The sequence below is a fragment of the Bos taurus genome, chromosome 1 (genome assembly GCF_002263795.3).
Source record: "Bos taurus isolate L1 Dominette 01449 registration number 42190680 breed Hereford chromosome 1, ARS-UCD2.0, whole genome shotgun sequence".
NCBI lineage: Eukaryota > Metazoa > Chordata > Mammalia > Artiodactyla > Bovidae > Bos > Bos taurus.
This window is the reverse complement of record NC_037328.1, coordinates 87,369,402-87,390,821: the sequence shown is the minus strand read 5'-3', so window position 1 is coordinate 87,390,821 and position 21,420 is coordinate 87,369,402. Positions and strand designations below refer to the sequence as shown.

Below are 21,420 nucleotides of genomic sequence, written 5' to 3'. Positions count from 1 at the left end.
GGGGCAGGAGGGAGTGGTGAGGTCTGTGGTAGACAGACATGGAGGGCACATTACCTTGGAGTGAAAACTGAGAATCGGCCCCAGGCAGATGTTATCACATGAGCCTCTGTTACAGCTTTTTGTTTTTGTTTTTTCAAAATGAATTGGAAGTCTGGAGTTTTGAATTGAAATTTCTGAATTAAAAATTGGAATTTGTTGCCAACATTTTAAAAACATCCAACAGAAAGTGTCTACAGATGTTGTATGGGCTCCCGGTTTTCGACCTCTGGCTTCCCTCATTTCTTGTTGTTCAGTGTGAAATCCTGCATCTGTGTTTCCCCCGGTTCTACATTAAACTCTAATCAGTCTTAGTCAGTTTTCTGGTCCCGTGACTTACTCCCAGGAACTATAACACATCCCTTGTCTCTGCCTAGACATGTGTGCATAGTTAGTGGTGCTAGATTGAGGAGGTGATTGTGGTTATTTGGAGAGTCCAGTGAGTATAATCTCTCTCATTTTGCAGATGTTTCTGTTGATATGCCAGACCTACTTGATATCAACCATCTCCGAGCCAGGGGGTTGCAGCCAGGAGAGGAGGAACTTCCAGACATCAGCCCCCCCATAGTGATTCCTGATGACTCTAAAGGTACCGTCTTCTGCCAGGAGGACCTTCTCGATGCCTTCCCGCTCCTTTGCTGGAATAGTCCCTTTTCCTCCCCCACTCTGTTGTCCCGTGGTGCTTTCCTGTGTTGTAACCCACCATAGACATACAGAATTGAAGCCTGGCTGCAAACCTTGAGCTTAAAATATTAATAGTCACAGGAAGAGGCACAGCCCCAACATGAGTGAACCAAATGGACCCATGGAAATCACAAGCAGCAGAGGGCAGCAGATCTCCAGGAAGGTTTTGGGTTCCCTTGCCTCTGGCTTTGCCTCCCTCCTCCCTTCTCTGATAAGCCTATGGGGAAGAGGAGTGTGTTTTCAGTGGGCTCTCAGTCTAGGGGAGCTGTGTCCTTCTTGGAGTATCTTTGGAGAACCAAAAAGGGAAATTGAACAGTGTGTGTTGGTTTTAAAAATCTTGCCCACGTCTCACCTCCCCAGCTTCATTACTGCTTCATAGCAAGAGAACAGTTTGAGCTTCTCTTACTCTCTGTGAACCTTGAAGTGGTCCTTGTGAAGAGTACTTTTTAAGAGAAAAGTACATGTGAAAAATCATTGCCTTTGTGAGTTCAAGAACAGCATGGAGAGATCTTGGCTTTATTATTAGTTCAGTTATTCTGGTGAAATCAGTTTCCTTCTGGCTTTATTAGCCCACGTGTTTGCTGTTTGCCTTCCTAATGAGTTAATTAGGTACATTAGCTAATAGTGCCAGAGTGCTTAGGGCACCTGCCCCACAGGATGTCTGTGAGCTGAGCAGTGACCATTATTGGTGACCCTGTTGGGGTATAAAGTGAATCCAGGAGGAGCAAGAGAGGAGTCAAGATTGGCATCTGTGTTACATTATTCTCTAACGCTAAGTCCAATGCTAAATTGCAGAGGGTGGAGAGCAGGGAAGGGGTCTGTAGGTGGGGTGGTCCAGGCTATGTGGTATAGGTGGTTCATTAAAGGAATTCCAAAAAGATCAGTCCTCAGAGTGTCAGAGAACTGCAAGATGGTTTATTACCATCGCTCCTGCTTTTTCTGACGTTCATAACAGAGTTCTTGGATTGTAATTATATGGAGTTCTCAGAAGTACAGGGAAGGAAATTATTTAGTTCTTTAAGATGATCAGCAGAGCATCATGTTTTATCTGCTCTAAATGCCTGAAACTGGGTATTCTCCCTCCTTCCTGGAATGACTTTATGTCAGGTTGACTGGTCTGCGTGGAGGACCAGGGGGCTGACAACAGTGTGGGGTGTTAATGGGTGGGGGTGAGGGAGTGCTCCGGGTTAACTCTTTTTCTTTCTCTAGAACTCTTTGCCATGGTTGGGTCTCACTTCCTGCCCTCTCCTTTGATTTCCAGATCGCCTGATGACCCAATTGATAGACCGTATGTATCTTTTATGTTTTTTCTCAGTGTCCTACCATTGTTACTGGTCTAAGCGCATTTAGCTGTGGGGGTTCAGTAAAGTGCGTGTTCTGTACATGTGTATGTGCAGCTTTTCCTGGGTGGGAACAAACCTTGGTCTGCAAGTTGAGATCACAACAAATCTAAACCAGTAATGTGGTGAATAGATGGCCCTGTGTTTTAGGAGAGAGAACTTCAGCGTGAGAGCCAGCCAGCCCTGAGTCGGAATCTTGGCTTTGCCATTTGTGGCTGTGTGACCTAGAATCATGGACTTCTCTGAGCCTCAGTTTCCTCATATGTAAATGGGGGATACTGATGCCATTTCTTCCATCCCTGGCCACATGAGTAGGTCTCTTGCTGCACTGATAGCACAGGGACCTGTCACTTTGTCCACTCCTTCAGGACACATAATGAAGATACACGGTTGACAGGACATGGTAGTATTAATTAATACTCTTAAGAGTGTCAGTGTCATTGGACTGTTTGTTAATTTTGTAGTCATTTAGTTCCTTAATCCCGGAGAAGGCAATGGCACCCCACTCCACTACTCTTGCCTGGAAAATCCCACGGACATGACTGAGCGACTTCACTTTCACTTTTCACTTTCATGCACTGGAGAAGGAAATGGCAACCCACTCCAGTGTTCTTGCCTGGAGAATCCCAGGGACGGCAGAGCCCGGTAGACTGCCGTCTATGGGGTCGCACAGAGTCGGACACGACTGAAGTGACTTAGCAGCAGCAGCAGCAGTTCCTTAATCCTGGGTGAGTTGATACTTTTGATTTTCAAAAGAACATGAAAAAAAGCAAACTATTTTATAGTCAATATTTAGATATTAGGAGGAAGAAGGAGTATGTAATAACACAAAATACTCTGAATTTTGTTGTCTACAAAGCCTTGCTGGAGACATTATTGTTAATTTAGAAGTTCAGGTGTTTTACTTTGCCAAAAAAACACTTTATGTGATTGATCACGTGACTTAGACCTCCATGCTTGCCTTCTTGGGTCAATTTTGATTTGCTGGTTGCTGGAAGAGGCTGTTAGGGGCAGCGAGGGTCATGGGCAAACCATTGCCTCTGCAAATAATCTGATTGTAATGATAACCGTATTTTTGAATGGTTACCATGAGTCATTGTTGAGTTTATGACTCCATAAATTCTTTTAACCGTATATAAATGTACTATTATAATAATACAAAGGCCAGCTTCTTATTTGATTGTCACAGTAAGATGGGCAGAGCAGGTGACCTTTATACAGAGGATAAAAGTGATACCCAGGAAAGTTCAGAGACCTGAGAGCTGGGACCAGAGCCAGGGCTAGGCGTCAGGCATGCTGTCCTGTCACTTGACCTTGTCTGGAGTGTGAGGAGTTTGCCGGCTGTCCCAGCCCTGCAAAGAGCCAGTCTCCAGGATCTCGCCCCAGGGGAGGTGAAGGGTGGCTGGAGCTGTATCAGAGGAGTCTGACTGACTGTGAGCAGTTCAGCTCACAGTCAGCAGTTTTCCATTTTCCTCCTGATCTAAGCCTGCTGTATTCACCAGGAGAAAACAACATTATCTGGGATTAATTTACATTTATTTCTCACACATTTAAAAGGAGTAACTTTGATTATATTCTTACTATAAATGAAAAGATGTATAGAAATTACATATTAGTGATGAGTCATCTCTGGTTTCATCACCCATCTATAACCAGTATTAACATTTGGCATCTGTCCTTCTGCTATTCTTTACCTATGCCTGGTTCTACTCTATTTTCCCCAAAATGGAATTAGACATTTTCAATTTAATATGCTGTAACATGCATGCATACACTTATTAAGCTGCATTACTTAACTGCATTCTAGAGAACAGAGTCTTTCACAAGGTGTTGAAAAGTATTCTCTGAAAGAATTTCATAGTTTCTGCCCAGAGGAATCCTTTTTTTAATTACTAAAATTTTAAAATGTTTAAAAAATTTTATTTGAAGTATCATTGATTTACAATGTCATATGAGTTCAGGTATATAGCACAGTGATTCAGTTATACATATGTATGTCTATTTTTTTATATCGAGTATAGTTCCCTTTCCTATACAGTAGGTCCTTGTTGGTTATCTATTGTGTATACTGTAGTATGAACATGTCAATCCAAACCTACTGCAGGAGTCTTTATTACAGGACTTTAGAATTTTCACTACCTTAATGCACACTGTGAATTTCTGGGGAGAACAGAGAACGTAGGTTTAAAAAACTTATTTGACCACAGGAGCCCTTTGTCTTGTGGTTCGTTAATTTTGTGGTTCATCTCTCTTAGAACACTAGGATTCTCTAGAACACAATTGAGGAATCACTGTTGTCCTATATCACTGTTTTCTTAAAATTTTATCTTGATAGCATGTTCCGTGTATCCTCATTGTGAGACAGAACTTTGGTAAATACATTTTCAGGTTAATTTTTGTAGAACAGATATTTCTGTTCCTCAGTTCTACTGATTGCTGCCTCTGGCAGAGTTTTCAGTAGATTATAGACCTCAGGGCATGGAAGACAAAAGGGGGATATTTTGTGCTCCAGTTCCCTCTCAGCCTTTGGTGTAATTTGAGAGCCTCGTGTGGGTGGTATGTGCATACACACATGGACATACGTACACACCCATGTACAAGTATGTGTATGAATGAATATACATACAAACCTATAGACATGTGTATGTATAGGTGTGTGTTTACACATCTCTCTACCCATGGTTTAGTCATGAAGTCGTGTCCGACTCTTGCGACCCCATGGCCTATAGACCACCAGGCTCCTCTGTCCATAGGATCCATTTCCTTCTCTCGGGCATATTCCTGACCCAGGGATTGAACACAGGTCTCCTGCATCGCAAGCAGATTCTTTCCCGTCTGTGCCTCCAGGGAAGCCCTCTCTACCCATATCTATATATTATTGTGAAAAGAAAAGAAAACCTGTGTCTAAGCCAAAGTTAGGTTTGTAAAGCAATCTTTTTAAATATCTTAAGTGTATACAGTTAAAAATTTTCCTTCTATCTTAATGTTGGGCTCTCCATTTCTGAGAGTGATTGCATCCTTTGATTGCTGATATATCTAAATACCTGCTATAACTTCCTGTGAGGTTTAAGGAATAAGCTTTTTGGCCTGTAGAGAATGCTTTCTCTTCCAATTTCAGTCCTAAGAGAGGCTGCTGTAGTGGTCTTGAGAGTGATGTAAAAGACTGAAATGGTTCTGGGAATACACTAGATCTCCCCATAGGAAATTAGGGAGTTGTTTTTCAGTGCTTGGATTGTTCAGGTAATTACCATGGTTCCTATTTAGATCAAAGATAAAAACTCAGCTCAAATAGCTTAATATTGGATGGCTTAAAACAAAACACAGTTAAACCACCATCTAAACATTAAACAAAATAGCACCTTCTTTGGGTAGCACGTGGATAAGGGGTGAAGGGAAGCTAAGACAAGAAGAAATAGGGTTGACTTTTTACACCAGACTATCCTGTGTGCTCTGTAGCATCAGATATTGATGAGTCTTCGGTGATGCAGCTGGCTGAGATGGGCTTCCCTCTAGAAGCATGTCGGAAGGCTGTGTATTTTACTGGAAATATGGGAGCCGAGGTGGCCTTCAACTGGATCGTTGTTCACATGGAAGAGCCAGGTAGGTGGTCAGAAAATGGGATGGCTTTGGAGTCTGACATGATTGGGTCTCAGTGATGTTAAGCCTCGGTCCTTCTGTGTTTTCAGGGTGTGTCCCAGAAAATGATTTATCAGCTCATAATCTGCTGCGTGGAGTGGATGGGAGAGGATGGTTATTTTGCCTGTGTAGCAAAGTCACAGTCTTTTCTTTCCTCTTTTAAATAATAGCTTTGTTGAGAGAGAATTCACCCTTTTAAAATGTATAATTCAGTAGCAAAAAAAAAAAAAAATTGGAAAGATGTGCGATATACTTCTAGCTAAGAAATGATGAGAACTTGAGATAAAAGAATGTGCATGAAGAAATAGAGGCTGTTTAGTTAGCATTAACTTTTATCCACATACCATATAATTCCCTCATTTGAAGTATACATTTCAGTTGTATAAATCTTAATTATGTTGAATTGGTTCATAGTGCTTTTCAGGTCTACTATATCCTTCTACTTTTCTGTCTATTCATTCTATTAATTTTTGAGTTTGATATTGAAACTCCAACTAAAAATCTTAATTTATCTACTTAAAAAATAATTGTAATATATAGTGGAACTATATGTATCTTTGTTCTGTATTTTCCAAGTCTCCTGTAAATGTGTTATACTTTCAGAATTTAAAAAATAAAGAGGAAGAAGATTTTCCCCAGATAAAAAGTGTATATTACAGTGGTTTTTCGTAAATTCACAGTTTTGCAACCGTCCAAAAAGAAATTCTGTAGATAATAGAAGTCACTTTCCATTTTCCCTGTTCTTCCCAGCCCCTGGCAATCACTAATCTACGTTCTTTCTGGCTCTGTGGATTTGTCTGTTCTGGATGTTTCATATGAATGGAATCATGCAATGTTTGTTTCTGGTTTCTATCACTTAGCATCATGCTTTCAAGGTTCATTTATGTGTGGCATATATTGGTACTATTTCTTTTTATGGTTGAATAATAGTCTGTTGTATGGGCATACTATGTTTTATTTATCCTTTCATCAGTGGATGGATATTTGGGTTTCCACTTTTGGGCTATTATGAATAATGCCGCTATAAACATTTTGTGCAAAGTTTTTTTAGAAATATATTTTAAAAATTCATTTTATTTTTGTGTTCTATGTTTGGCTTCACTTTTCTTTGTTGCTGGGTGTGGGCTTTCTCAAGGTGCAGCGAGCGAGGGCTGCCCTTCATTGTAGTTCACGGGCTTCTCATTGCGGTGGCGTCTCTTTGTGGCTTCATCGTGGCACACAGGCTCAAGTGCAGGAGCTCCAGCAGCTGCAGCACATGGGCTCAGTAGTTGTGGTGCAAGGGCTTAGTTGCTATGAAGCGTGTGGGATCACCCCCTGCCAGGGATTGAACCCGTGTCCTCTGCAATGACAGGCAGATTCTCAGCCACCAGACGATCAGGGAAGTCCCCATGTACAGATATTTATATGGACATGTTTTCATTTCTTGTGAGTGGAATTTCTCTGTCATATAGTAATTCCATGTGTAACTCTCTTAGAAGCTACCGAATTGTTTTTTAACAGTGACTGTATAACATCCCCGCTAGCAATGTATAAGGGCTCCAGTTTTTCTACGTCCTCACCAACCCTTGTTAAATCTCATTGTGGTTTTGATTTGCATTTCCCTAATGGCTAATGATGAATGCCTTTTCATATGCATATTGACCAATGAGGTATCTTTGGAGAAATATCTATTCATATGCTTTGCCTGTTTTTAATGAGGTTAGTTGTCTTTGTATTTTTGGATTTGAAGAGCCCTGGATACAGTTACCTTATGGGATATATGGTTTACAAATATGTTCTTCTGTTGTATGGGTTATCTTTTCACTCTTGATAGTTTCCTTTTGTCTCTTTTTTTTCTTTTGTCACTTTGTGCTTTCGGTGTTGTATCTAGAAAACCATTGCCTAACCCAAGGTTACAAAGATTTTCTTATATGCTTTCTTGTAAGAGTTTTGTAGTTTTAGCTTTTACATTTAGGCCAGTGATCCATCTGGAGTGAATTTTTGCATATGATGTGAGGTAGGGATCCAAATTTATTCTTTTGCATGTGAATATGTAGTTGTCCGAGCACCATTTGTTGAAAAGACTGTCCTTTCCCCACTGAATGGTCTCAGTACCCTTGTTGAAAATCAGTTGACCGTTGATATGTAGGGTTATATCTGAACTCTGAATTCTTTTAGGCTATTGATCTATATGTTTGTTCTTATGCCAGTTTTAGACTGTCTTGATTATTGTAACTTTAGGTATTTTTTTTTTGTTAGCTCTAAAGGGTTGTTTATTTCAAGACCTGAAAAAGGAAAGGGCCTGAGTGTGATTCTTTTCTCCAGATTTTGCTGAACCGCTGACCATGCCTGGTTATGGAGGAGCAGCTTCTGCTGGGGCCTCTGTTTTTGGTGCTACTGGATTGGATAACCAACCTCCGGAAGAAACTGTAGCTATCATTACCTCCATGGGATTCCATCGAAATCAGGCTATTCAGGCCCTGCGAGCAACGGTAAGCACGAGAGACCATGTGAACCCCTGCCTCTTCTGTTTTGTCAGTGGCAACTGAAACTTTCCAGTGTCCTCTGATCATTTTGAATCATGTCTGTCTCTCACCCACTATACCCCAGAAAGGTTTATTTGCATGTAGTGTATATAAAGCTAAAATAAATGATTGAGGGAAACATACAGAGGGAGATAATACAATGGAGGTAAGATAATCCAACTGAAACACACTCTGTGTCCTCTTAATGTTTATTAGCATGAGGTCAGAGACTTTATTTGGAGCTTGCTTGTGGCCTTAGAGGAAGGAGGGATGCTTGAGATCCTGTGTTCAATAAGGTAGCTCTTCAGGAGAAATTGTGCTTTTCTGATACCAAGATCTTGGAGCGTTCTCTCTCAAAAGTCCCCATGGAGAAGTTTCTTTGGAATTCTCTGCTTCTGTTTCTCTCTGTGGAGAGAGAAGTTTTATCAGGTATTAGTGAAGTCCTGATATTATCAGGAAAGATGGAACCAGGAAATTGGAGGGTAGATAGATGCCTTCCTCTTGCAGTGTAGACATCAGGAGATCAGCCCTGGGATTTCTTTGGAAGGAATGATGCTAAAGCTGAAACTCCAGTACTTTGGCCACCTCATGTGAAGAGTTGACTTATTGGAAAAGACCTGATGCTGGGAGGGATTAGGGGCAGGAGGAGAAGGGGACGACAGAGGATGAGATGGCTGGATGGCATCACTGACTCGATGGACGTGAGTCTGAGTGAACTCCGGGAGTTGGTGATGGACAGGGAGGCCTGGCGTGCTGTGATTCATGGGGTCGCAAAGAGTTGGACATAACTGAGCGACTGAACTGAACTTTTTTTTTTTTCACACCATAATCCATTTTTGAGGGCTTCCCTGGTGGCTAAGTGGTAAAGCCTGCCAATTCAGGAGACCTGGGTTCGATCTCTGGGTTGGGAAGTTCCCCTAGAGGAGGAAATGGCAACCCACTCCAGTACTCTTGGCTGGGAAAATCCATGGACAGAGGAGCCTGGTGGGCTACAGTCCAAGGGATCAAGATTGCAAGCGTTGGACATGACTTAGTGACTAAACCACCAGAACCAATCCATTTTTGAGTGGATATCTGCTCCCGAGTTCTTGCCATCCTGACTGGGTTCTGATGGGGCCCCTTGCTGAGGTCACAGAGGCTCTCGGCTGGCTCCGGACAGTTTGGCTGGAACAATCTGTTTCCCTTTAAAATGCTTGAAATGTTCAACTGGAGTTTGTTATACTCAGCATGCTTGTTTATGCCCCAATTATTTTACTTGCTTGACTGTTTAATTGAAGATTTTGTCTACATCTAAACAAATTGTTTAACTCATCAAGTAATGTCACAAAGGGGATTGACGGAAATGCTTTTATGGTCCATTGATTTGAATTACATGGAGTTCAGTTTAAAACAATGTAACTTAACTAACCAGTGTTGTCTTCGTTAATCAAGGCATCAATCTTGTCTCTGCTGCAGTTCAATCACTCTGCTGACATTTAGGAGAAGAGGCTCTGACCTGGTACCCATGTTAGCTTCCCTCCACCCTGCATGGTTATCTGCACAAAATGCAGTTGGTGGAGAAGGTAGCATTGTAGTTAGTGTGGCTTTGGAAAGAGCCACAGTAAGACAGATGCCATTCTCTTTGGCCTTCAGCCTTTCATCATTATCAGCATCAGCTCACAGAAATGCTGAGCTAGGACTGATATAGCTTTGGAATGCTGACCTGCTGCTCTGAACTGTTTTCCAGCGAATCCAATTACAGACCTCAGTTGAGAGACTTGCAGAATGTCCATGGAAAGTGCATTTCATAGCAGGGTCAGAGCCTCTTACTCAGAGCCACTTAGGACTAATGAATTTAGGCCTACTGCCCTGTCTGCTTGACATCCTGGTTCAAACGGTCAGGATATAATGAGGCCCCGGGACAGCATACATTGTAAAAATATTTTGTTTTATCAGAATAGTAACCTGGAAAGAGCACTGGATTGGATCTTTAGCCACCCTGAGTTTGAGGAGGACAGTGACTTTGTGATCGAGATGGAGAATAACGCCAATGCGAACATCGTTTCTGAGGCCAAACCTGAAGGACCTAGAGTCAAGGATGGATCTGGAAGTAAGTTCTTGCCTCAGGGATTGCTCAAGGGGTTGTGGAACATTCTCTTTACGCCCTTGCCTCCCACTCCTGTATGTTGACATCTTTAAAGTGAAAGTGAAGTTGCTCAGTCGTGTCTCTTTGCGACCCTATGGATTGTAGCCTACCAGGCTCCTCCGTCCATGGGATTTTCCAGGCAAGAGTACTGGAGTGGGTTGCCATTTCCTTCTCCAGGGGATCTTCCCAACCCAGGGATCGAACCTGGGTATCTGCATTGTAGGCAGACGCGTTTACCGTCTGAGCCACTAGGGAAGTCTGCCATCATTCAAATCTTAGCACAGATCCCAGCTTCTCATAAATGGTGCTGCTGCTGCTGCTGCTGCTAAGTCGCTTCAGTCGTGTCCGACTCTGTGCGACCCCATAGACGGCAGCCCACCAGGCTCCCCCGTTCCTGGGATTTTCCAGGCAAGAGTACTGGAGTGGGTTGCCATTTCCTTCTCCAATGCAGGAAAGTGAAAGTGAAGTCGCTCAGTCGTGTCCGACTCTTAGGGACCCCATGGACTACAGCCCACCAGGCTCCTCCGTCCATGGGGTTTTCCAAGCAAAAGAGTACTGGAGTGGGGTGCCATTGCCTTCTCCGCATAAATGGTGCACTTGGCCACTTCTCTTGGGCCAGGGTGACCTGGGGGAGTCTTGGCAGACTCAGGGATGCCACCTGGTGTGTGCGCCTCACTTTAGCACCAGCTCTGACTTGCTCTGTGCTTTGAGGTGAAATTCCATTGTAGGCCATGAACACTTTTGTCCCAAAGAGAGCTGTTATTTTCGTGGTAACATTTTTGAAGGGTTGAAAAGCAATCTTATACCCTTGACCGTATCGTTGCTCATACCTCCTCCTGATCATTTTCTGAAGGGCTGTCAGGTCAGGAAGAACTTCTGTAGGTGCATGTGGTGCCCTCCATCAGCAAACACTTACATGTGTCACCCTGTGCTGAGCACGACTCTAAGCACTTTACCTAGACACTCATTTAATCCTCACCACACCCATTTTACAGGTAAGAAAACAGAGGCATAGAAAGATTAGGTAACCTTGCCCAAGATCACATAGTTCTTCAGAGGTAGAGTCAAGATTCAAAGTCAGAATCCATGTTCCTGCCTACTCTGTACCCTGTCTCTCGGGCTCTCCTTCCCTACAGGATCGGAGCCTGGCAGCCAGCACCCCCTGCCGTCAGGTCCCAGCCAGCTCGTGTCTCGGTGTTGTTTCCTCTGCACTCCCCAGACCTACAGCTCATGGGCCTGGTATGGTAGCCACACCACTCAGTGGTCCTCGTCCCTCTTCTCCTCACCCCTAGGCCTTCATTCAGACTAACCCTTAGATGCAAACTGCCTCTTCTTTCCCATCACGGCTTGCTAAAATCCTCATCATTATTCAGAACTTGGCCACAGGTTCCATTTCTCTGGGCCATTTCCCCAGCTTCTTATCGTAATCAGTCGCTCCTTACCTCACATGCTGCTGACAATTCTACCAACATTAACAGTCCTTCTCATGTCATGTTTAGTCCTCACAGGACCCCTGTGAGGTGGGCACCGGGATTATGTCCATGCTGCAGATGAGGAAACTGAGGCAGAGAGGGCAAAGTAACTTGCCAAGCTCGCTGTGCTGATGAGAAGTAGAACCAGAACCCCTTCCCCTCAGGCAGCCTGCCTGCAGAGCCTGTGCCCGTAGCTCCTGTAACGGGGTGTTTGCTTTTCTTATTAGAGGTATCAGGTTCATCTTGAGATAAAATTAGTTGTGTAAATACCTGTGTCTCCCAGCTGACAGGGAGCTGGTGGAGGACAGAGGCCGTTTCACTTTTATTGAGCTTGTGGTGTCCGGTGCATAGAAAGTACCAACAAAATAATAATTGTATCTAATTAAATTCACCATAACAGCATTTGTTCCTATAATGGTATGACATGTAGCTTCATGGTCTTACCAGACCTAACACCTGTGCATTGATAAGGCTCTAGAGACAGAGAGGGGGAGGGAAATTTCCTTCTTCTTTTATATAAAACAGGTATTTCTTCACTGAAACTGTGTTAATCCGACTAGATAAAAAAAGGATGAGTTGTAGTTATCCCAACTTCCAACCTGTCTAAAGGGGCTTGTGTTACTTTTTGGAAATCACTGCCTGGCCTAAAATATTAAAAGCTGTTATGGACAAGTTACTCAATAATTCACGAGCAGGATTTATTATGTGTTCCGTGTCCATTGGTTCACTGCTTCCGTGATTTTCTGTAATGGACTTTTCTTTAGGATGGTGAGTTCTTGCAGAAGGAATAAACCACAAGATGGGGCCCTTGTAATGCTGCCAAGGTATTTGGCTGCAGAGGGAGGGAGAGTCTGATATTAGGGTTTCCAGTCTTCTGATGGAGCTTGGATGGACCAACCACTCTCTCAGAGATGGTCATTAATGATACAGAACAGCCACATCTCTCCTCGGGCTTACTGAACTCAGAGTGACCTGCATATATTCCTGGTTTCTGAGTCGCATCCTTGAATAGGATTTCATGAAGTTTTTAAACACCCTTGAATTTAAAGGTGCTCTGGGCCAAACTCTGTGGCTCTCACTCCTCATCACTTCCAAATTTAGCAATTATGGTTGAGTGTGGGGAAGGAGACAGTGATGCGCTATGAAAAAGCACATGGAGGATATGCAGAATCTAAGGGCAGTAGGAGGAGAAAAATTTAGTTATAAAAGATGCATAAACCACCCTAACTCATCAAATGCATTCTGCGTGGGATTTTGTAGAAGAACAGATGCTCTTCAAGTAGCCTTTCCAGCACTGTGTCTGGCCCATGGGAGGGGATGAGCAAACGAATGACTGAATGAGGAAGTGCATGCCACGTGGTGGTGGTCACAGGAGTTGTTTGCTGCCTCCACTGAGCGCCGCCTGGAGGAACCAGCAGTGGACTGCTGCATTCTGTGGCCGAAACCACAGGAAAGGGGAAGAATGACATCTTTTCGCTGCATTAGCATCTGAACACATGTTGGTCACTTTTCTTGTTTTCCTTTTCCAAAAATTAACATTTATGTTATTTTTTCTTCCAATGAAAAGGATGTATAATAACTTGAGCAACTTGAGAAAATTCAGAGCTATGAAAAGAGGAAAATGATAATTACAGTCCTACTAGCCAGTCATAACCCAGTCACTGTTAAATATTTTGTGTATATCTTTTAGATCTTTCTTGGCAAAAACATAAAAATGAATATAAAAATATATATTTATAGAAACATAGCATTCTATTCTATACATGATATCTTTAAAATACTGAAAGATAGTTAATTTACAATATATTAGTTGCAGGTGTACAGCATAGTGATTCAGTATTTTTATAGCTGATATTCCATTTATAGTTATTACAAAATAATGACTATATTTCACTGTGGTGTACATTATAGCCACTATTCATGCTATTTTATAGCCTGCTCATTCCCTAGCTGTGGGTATACATTATGTAAATCCAGGTCATTGAACATATATTAATATTCAGTTGTACCATAATATATATACCTAATTCTAGGCCAGCTAGCTATTATTTAAATAAAAAACAATTTCAGAAAGAGTTTTAAATAACAGGGTTATTTGCACATTCAGAAGGTGTTGGCAGTGATTTTTAAATAACACATTATTCTTAAAGGGTGAATTCCGTTCACAGAACTGTAACAAATGCTTCTTTCAGTCTCTAGCCAGGTAACAAACATTTGTTCAACATTTAAGTTTCTTTCATTTCTTCCCTCCTCCACTCCACTCCCTTCTTTTTTTTTGTTAAAAATAATGCCGTAATGAATATTCTTGAACTCTCCCTTCTTTTTTTTTAAAGTTACTTTAAAAAAATTATTTATTTCTTTGCTGCACTGGGTCTTATTTGCAGCACACCGACTCTTTAGCAGTAGCATGCCGACTCTTCTTAATTGTGAGTTTCCTGACCAGGAATTGAACCCGGGCCCCCTGATTTGGAGGCTTGGAATCTTAGCCATTAGACCACCAGGGTAGGCCCTCCTTTATTATTTCTGTAGGGTGAGTTTCTGGAAGTGAAGTTTTTGAGTCAAATGTGTGTTTTGAGATGTGAATACAGATGATTGCTTCACTCCCCTCAAACACAGCCATGAGCTCCTTTCCCCATCCTTCCCAGCAGTGCTGTCAGCCCAGCACTCTTCATATTTTTCATATCCTTATTGCCTAGTTGTTTTTCTTCTTGTTAATTGCTTCCTCACTTCCTTTGCCCATTGCCCATTTTTATTGAAGTGTTTATTTTTTTTTATTGATTTGTTTGACAGTTTCAAGTATTGTAAATTATACCTCGTAGCTTTATAGTATTGAGTTTTTCTGGCAGAAACATGTTTTCCTTTGCTTCATCTCCCCTTTCTCCTGCCCCTGAAGCTATACGGTTTTCCATATAGTCGCATGTGTTTCTGGTTTAGTGACTTCTCAGAATTACATATTCTGTGGTGGTGTTCAGTCACTCAGTCGTGTCTGACTCTTTGCGACCCTATGGACTTGCAGCACGCCAGCCTTCCCAGTCCTTCACCATCTCCCCAAACTTGCTCAGACTTATGTCCATTGAGTTGGTGGTGCCATCCAACCATCTTATCTTCTGTCGCCCTTCTCCTCCTGCCATCAGTCTTTCCCAGCATCAGGGTCTTTTCCAATGAGTTGGCTCTTTACATCAGGTAGCCAAAGTATTGGAGCTTAAGCTTTAGCAGTAGTCCTTCCAGTGAACATTCAGGGTTGATTTCCTTTAGGATTGACTGGTTTGATCTCCTTGCAGTCCAAGGGACTTTTAAGAGTCTCCTCCAGTACCACAATTCAAAAGCATCAATTCTTTGGTGTTCAGCTTTTCTTATGGTCCAACTCTCACATCCATACATGACTACTGGAAAAACCATAGCCTTGACTAGACGGACTTTTGTTGGCAAGTGATGTCTCTGCTTTTTAATATGATGTCTAGGTTTGTCATAGCTTTTCTTCCAAGGAGCAAGTGTCTTTTAATATCATGGGTGCAGTCACCATCCACAGTGATTTTGGAGCCCAAGAAAATAAAGCCAGTCACTGTTTCCATTTTTTCACCATCTGTTTGCTGTAAAGTGACAGACCAGATGCCATGATCTTTGTTTTTGAATGTTGAGTTTTAAGCCAGCTTTTTCACTCTCCTCTTTCACTTTCATCAAGAAGCTCTTTGCTTTCTGTCATAAGGGTGGTGTCATCTGCTTATCTGAGGTGATATGAAGAAATCAAGATTTCTCCCAGCAGTCTTGATTCCAGCTTCAGATTTATCCAGCCCAGCATTTCTCATGATGTACTCTGCATATGAGTTAAATAAGCAGGGTGACAATATACAGCCTTGATGTACTCCTTTCCCAATTCTGAACCAGTCATTGTTCCATGTCTGGTTCTAATTGTTGCTTCTTGACCTGCATATAGGTTTCTCAGGAGGCAGGTAAGGTGGTCTGGTATTCCCATCTCTTTAAGAATTTTCCACAGTTTGTTGTGATCCACACAGTCAAAGGCTTTAGTGTAGTCCATGAAGCAGAAATAGATGTTTTTCTGAAATTCGCTTGCTTTTTTTTTATGGTCCAACGATGTTGGCAATTTGATCTCTGGTACCTCAGCCTTTTCTAAATCCAGCTTCTACAGATGGAAGTTCTTGGTTCACGTACTGTTGAGCTTAACTTGAAGGATTTTGAGCATTACCTTGCTAGCATGTAAAATGAGTGCAGTTGTGTGGTAGTTTGAACATTCTTTGGCATTGTCCTTCTTTGGGATTGGAATGAGAACTGACCTTTTCCAGTCCTGTGGCCACTGCTGAGTTTTCCAAATTTGCTGGCATATTGAGTGCAGCACTTTGACAGCATCATCTTTTAGTACTTGAAATAGCTCAACTGGAATTCCATCACCTCCACTAGCTTTGTAGTAATGCTCCCTAAGGCTCGCTTGACTTCACACTCCAGGATGTCTGGCTCTACATGAGTGATCACACCATCATGGTTATTCAGGTCATTAGAACCTTTTTTGTACAGTTCTTCTGTGTATTCTTGCCATCTCTTCTTAATATCTTCTGCTTCTGTTAGGTCCATACTGTATCTACCCTTTTTTGTGCCCATCTTTGCATGAAATGCTCCCTTGATATCTCCAGTTTTCTTGAAAAGATCTGTAATCTTTTCCATTTTGTTTTCCTCTGTCTCTTTGCATTGTTCACTGAGGAAGGCTTTTTATCTCTCCTTGCTATTTTTTGAAACTCTGCATTCAGATAGGTATATCTTTCCTTTTCTCCTTTGCCTTTTGCTTCTCTTCTTTTCTCAGCTATTTGTAAGTCCTCCTCAGACAACCATTTTGCCTTTCTGCGTTTCTTTTTCTTGGGGATGGTTTTAATCACTGCATCCTATACCAATGTTACGAACCTCCATCATAGTTCTTTAGGCACTCTTATCAGATCTAATCCCTTGAATCTATTTGTCACTTCCACTGTATAATCATAAAGGATTTGATTTAGGTCATACCTGAATGGCCTATTGTTTTCCCTGTTTCTTCAATTTAAGTCTGAATTTTGCAATAAGGAGTTCATGGTCTGAGCCACAGTCAGCTCCTGGTCTTGTTTTTGCTGACTGTATAGAGCTTCTCCATCTTCCTGCAAAGAATATAATCAATCTGATTTTGATATTGACCATCTGATGATGTCCGTGTGTAGACTTGTCTCTTGTGTTGTTGGCAGAGGGTGTTTGTTTATGACCCTTGCGTTCTCTTGGCAAAACTCAGTTAGCCTTTGCCCTGCTTCATTTTGTACTCCAAGGCCAAACTTGCCTATTACTCCAGGTATCTCTTGATTTCCTACTTTTCATTCCAATCCCCTATGATGAAAAGGACAACTTTTTTTGGTGTTAGTTCTAGAAGGTCTTGTAGGTCATCATAGAACTATTCACTTTCAGCTTCTTTGGCATTAGTTGTTGGGGCATAGACTTGGATTACTGTGATATTGAATGGTTTGCCTTGGAAATGAACAGAGATCATTTTGTCGTTTTTGAGGCTGCACCCAAGTACCACATTTCAGACTCTTCTGTTGACTATGAGGACTACTGCATTTCTTCTAAGGGATTCTTGCCCACAGCAGTAGATATAATGGCCATCTGAATTAAATTTGCCCATTTCCATTCATTTTAGTTCACCGATTCCTAAAATGTTGATGTTCACTTTTGCCATCTTCTGTTTGACCACTTCCAGTTTACCTTGATTGATTGATCTAACATTCCAGGTTCCTATGCAATATTGTTCTTTACAGCGTCAGATTTTACTTTCACCATGAGATACATTCACAGCTGGGCATTGTTTCTGCTTTGGCCCATCCTATTCATTTCTTCTGGAGCTATTTCTCTGCTCTTCTCTAGCAGCATATTGGACATCTACTGACCTAGGGGGTTCATTCTTTAGTGTCGTATCTTTTTGCCTTTTCATACTGTTCATGGGACACTCAAGCCAAGAATGATGAAGTGGTTTGTCATTCCCTTCACCAGGGGACCACATTTTGTCAGAACTCTCCACCATGACCCATCTGTCTTGGGTGGTTTCCTCCATTGCATGGCTCATAGTTTCATTAAGATGCACAAAGCTGTGATCAATTTGGTTAGTTTTCTGTGATTGTGGTTTTGTCTCTGTCTGCCCTCTGATGGATGAGGATAAGAGGCTTGTGCAAGCTTCCTGATGAAGGAGGGACTGCCTGGCTGTAGGGGAAACTGGGTCTTGCTTTGATGGGAAAGGCCATGCTTAGTAAATCTTTATTCCAATTTTGTGTTGGTATATTTTCTAAACTGTTTCTCCTGAATTTTGAAAAGTTCCTGATCTTGCAGTTGGCCTTTCTGCAGGGATTTGATTAGAATTATATTGAATTCATAGGTTCCACTCAGAAAAATATGTATTCTTTATAGGTGAGTTGTTTACATTCTCAAGACATTGCTTTTAAATTTTGTTTTGGTTGGTGAATTGGCTTGAACATTTGAGTTGAGGATAATGAGGAAATTTTAAAGGTTTAGGTAATTTTTATTGAGGAGCAAAATGGAGAGCCCAAACAGACAGATCAAATAAAACCAACAACAGTTTTCAGGGTTCTTTTATAAGTAGTAGGATTGCTAAGCCAAACTTGTTTAAACAAAACGGTATGTGTTGTATCATAAAAGCTAGCAGGTCCCAGGAAGACTTGACTTTGGGCATGCCCTTGACTCCAGAACTCAAACCTTTTGTCTGGGTGTATCGTCTGCCTGTGTTTCCTTAGGGTTGGTTCCAGTCTTAAACAGGCACTCCCTCATGGCCACAGGATGGCTGCCAATGCCTCTTACTATTGAATCTTTCCAGGTTAAAATTCAGCAGAAAGAGTCTTGTCCCAGAGTTCTCTGCAGAGGTTCTGAGAGTATGAGCGTCTGTCTTCAGGTGGTGCTAGTGGTAAAGAACCTGCCTGCCAATGAAGGGGACACAAGAGATGCGCGTTTGATCCCTGGGGTGGGAAGATCCCCTGGAGGAGGGCATGGCAACCCACTCTCTTTGCCTGGAGAATCCCATGGACAGAGGAGCCTTGCAGTTCGACTCCTTTGTGACCCCATGGACTTTAGTCCACCAGGCTCCTCTGTCCATGGGGTTTCCCAGGCAAGAATACTGGAGTAGGTTACCATTTCCTTCTCCAGAGGGTCTTCCCAATCCAGGGATCAAACTCGTGTCTCCTGCATTGGCAGGAGAATTCTTTACTGCTGAGTCACAAGGGAAGACCTAAGAGTAGGTTACTCTTACTTTAAGGAGTAGCGTGGCTACTGGGATGTCGCTATAGCCTGTTAACTCTGAAAATAATGACATGGGAGGGGTTTGAACTGGAAAAATAGTGACTGGGATTAAAGAAGCACTTGCATCAAATCTTCCTTTAGGGAATATGTTAATTAAAAATGTCTGTTGTTATCTTTTTGAATGAGGAAGTAATATCATTGCATGATGTTATCTCATTTGATTAAAAGGGTTCGTGCTTTCAACACTTGGTGAAATAGTAGCTGTGCTTTACTGAATGTCTACTAAATGCCAGGCATTTCCTTTACTGATCTTTCCTGGCTCCTCACAGTGAGAAAGTGGTAGCTAATAAGATACCTACTTGCTGGTGGTAGGACCACCTTGTAATTCAGGTCTGGCTGATTTTGAAGGCTGCACTTTGTCCTTTGCCCTCTCTTGAGTCATCCTATTTCCAGTTTTCTAAATTGGAACACAGGCAGGAGCCTATTTTTCAAAAGACTATTTATGGTCATCTCTTACCTGTCTTAAGAGCTGTACTTAACTTTCTGTTGAGTTTTTAAAATTCTTAAGAAGTGGGAAATCAAGTCATCAGTCTGACCTATCTGGGCTCCTGCCATTTGCAAAATCATTTCTGTTTCTGTGTTGCACTTAATGAGTGCTTAGTTGTTTTTTTTTTTTTTTTTAGAAGAACTCACTGATTGCCAATGTAATTAAAATGTGATTAGGCTGTGATTACTCAGAACCTGCTCCGGCTCCTTCAGCCACATCGCTCTAATGGCGCAGACATCTTCTCCTGCAGCTGAGAATTTTCCAGCAAGGAGAGCAGAGAGACATTTCATTTACATAATGGTGGGGCTCCCAACATTCAGAACTCCCCAAGGAATGCAGTCAGAATAGGAGCTGTAGAGCAGGGCACAGCAGCTGGGAGGCTAAGCCCCGGTGGGCTCCTCAAAAGCCGCACACACTGAATACATCTGGGTTCTCTTTCTCATCCTTAGTCAGCACCTGTGCTTTTCAGTGGTACTGTGGAAGTTTAAACTAATTCACACTGAAGTATAGACGGCCAGGAACTATTGAGTTTGGAGGAAAGTCTTTGCTACTTGTTGTTTTAGGCAGTATGACAATGAGAAGTCCAGGTGGATTGGTGATTTTGAGCTGGCTGGAGTTGGGAAGGCAATTTGTAGACCTTTTAAGATTCTGTCCATGTTATCAGTTACTTTAAGTTGTTATTGATTTACTCAAATCCTCCTTTCTGTCTTTTTGGGAATTGAATAGTTTTCTAAAAGCTCCAGATCCACTCCTTGCCCCCCCAGCACAGACAGTGGGTCTTTTCTCAGAGCAGGAATGAGGGAAACCAAGCAGTTGAAGATAGGGAGGTTGCAGATGTAGGATGCTTGTGAGTCAGATGCTGGTAAGTTGGGAATGACATTTTCCCTTCTGTTGTTACGGATGGGTAATGACACACATTATTCAAGTTAGGGAGATTCAGTTGGAAAATTCAGTCTTGGTTTCTCATCCGAAGGCTGCAGAGCACCCAGGGTCTTGGTGTTTGCTCCAGGGAGGTTTTGGTGTTTCTGTATCCTGGGGAGCTGTCTGTGTGCTGTCAGTCGTGTCCCATTCTTTGCGACCCTGTGGACTGTAGCCCACCAGGCTCCTCTGTCCTTGGGATTTCCAGGCAAGAATATTGGAGTGGGTTGCCATTTCCTTCTCCAGGGAATCTTCCCAACCCAGGGATTGAACTCATGTCTCTTGCATTGACAGATAAGTTGTTTATTGTCTGAGCCACCATGGAAGCCCTGTGTTCTGAGCACTCTGTAAACAGACTAAATAATGTGTCCTGCCCTCACAATCTCATGCTTTTTAAGTAGATATACATGCTTAAATGATTTATAAAATGTAAATTAATTGCACTCCTGAATCTAGCATTGCTTTTGGTCATTATGTGTTGTTGAACTATAGTTTTCAAAAAAGTAAAATGACTGTCAGGTACATGAAAACTGAACCTATAGACAGATTTTCTTTGATTAGGGAACCAGTTAGTTGTTATTACTGATTCAAAAGCATCTGAAAAGATGCTTTTAGAATATTTAAAGATAATTTGATGGCTGAGTTAGATGTATAATTAGTGTCTATGAGGCTCATAACTCCTGGAAGTTACAGGTGTTGGCAGAAGAAAAATCTCAGAACCTGAAAGTTGCAAGTTTTATTCAGGGAACCTACTGAGGACAGTATCATCTGAGGAATTCTCTGAAGACTTAAAGAAGGAGTCAAGGTGTATATTAATAAGAGTATTTGCTGGAAGAAAAACATGTAGTTGAACATCAAAAGCTTACTGCTAATCACAAAGAAAACA

General features: G+C 42.0%; 2 protein-coding genes across 4 annotated transcripts in view; one reads left to right on the top strand and one right to left on the bottom strand.

The window, feature by feature from the left end:
• The window catches only part of USP13 (ubiquitin specific peptidase 13), a 130,921-nt gene that overhangs the window by 91,344 nt on the left and 18,157 nt on the right, over nucleotides 1-21,420 (top strand). For both annotated transcript variants that reach the window (XM_015472368.3, NM_001191266.2), the window contains exons 15-19: nucleotides 503-625; nucleotides 1,982-2,008; nucleotides 5,517-5,660; nucleotides 8,001-8,167; nucleotides 10,136-10,289. In XM_015472368.3, the coding sequence (XP_015327854.1) occupies nucleotides 503-625; nucleotides 1,982-2,008; nucleotides 5,517-5,660; nucleotides 8,001-8,167; nucleotides 10,136-10,289 (615 nt within the window). The remainder of the gene's footprint in view (nucleotides 1-502; nucleotides 626-1,981; nucleotides 2,009-5,516; nucleotides 5,661-8,000; nucleotides 8,168-10,135; nucleotides 10,290-21,420) is intronic.
• Nucleotides 8,398-21,420, bottom strand: part of PEX5L (peroxisomal biogenesis factor 5 like) — a 353,835-nt gene continuing 340,812 nt past the window's right edge. For both annotated transcript variants that reach the window (XM_024989950.2, NM_001075943.1), the window contains one exon: nucleotides 8,398-8,605. In XM_024989950.2, coding sequence (XP_024845718.1) covers nucleotides 8,554-8,605 — 52 coding nt within the window. In that variant the 3' untranslated portion in view covers nucleotides 8,398-8,553. The remainder of the gene's footprint in view (nucleotides 8,606-21,420) is intronic.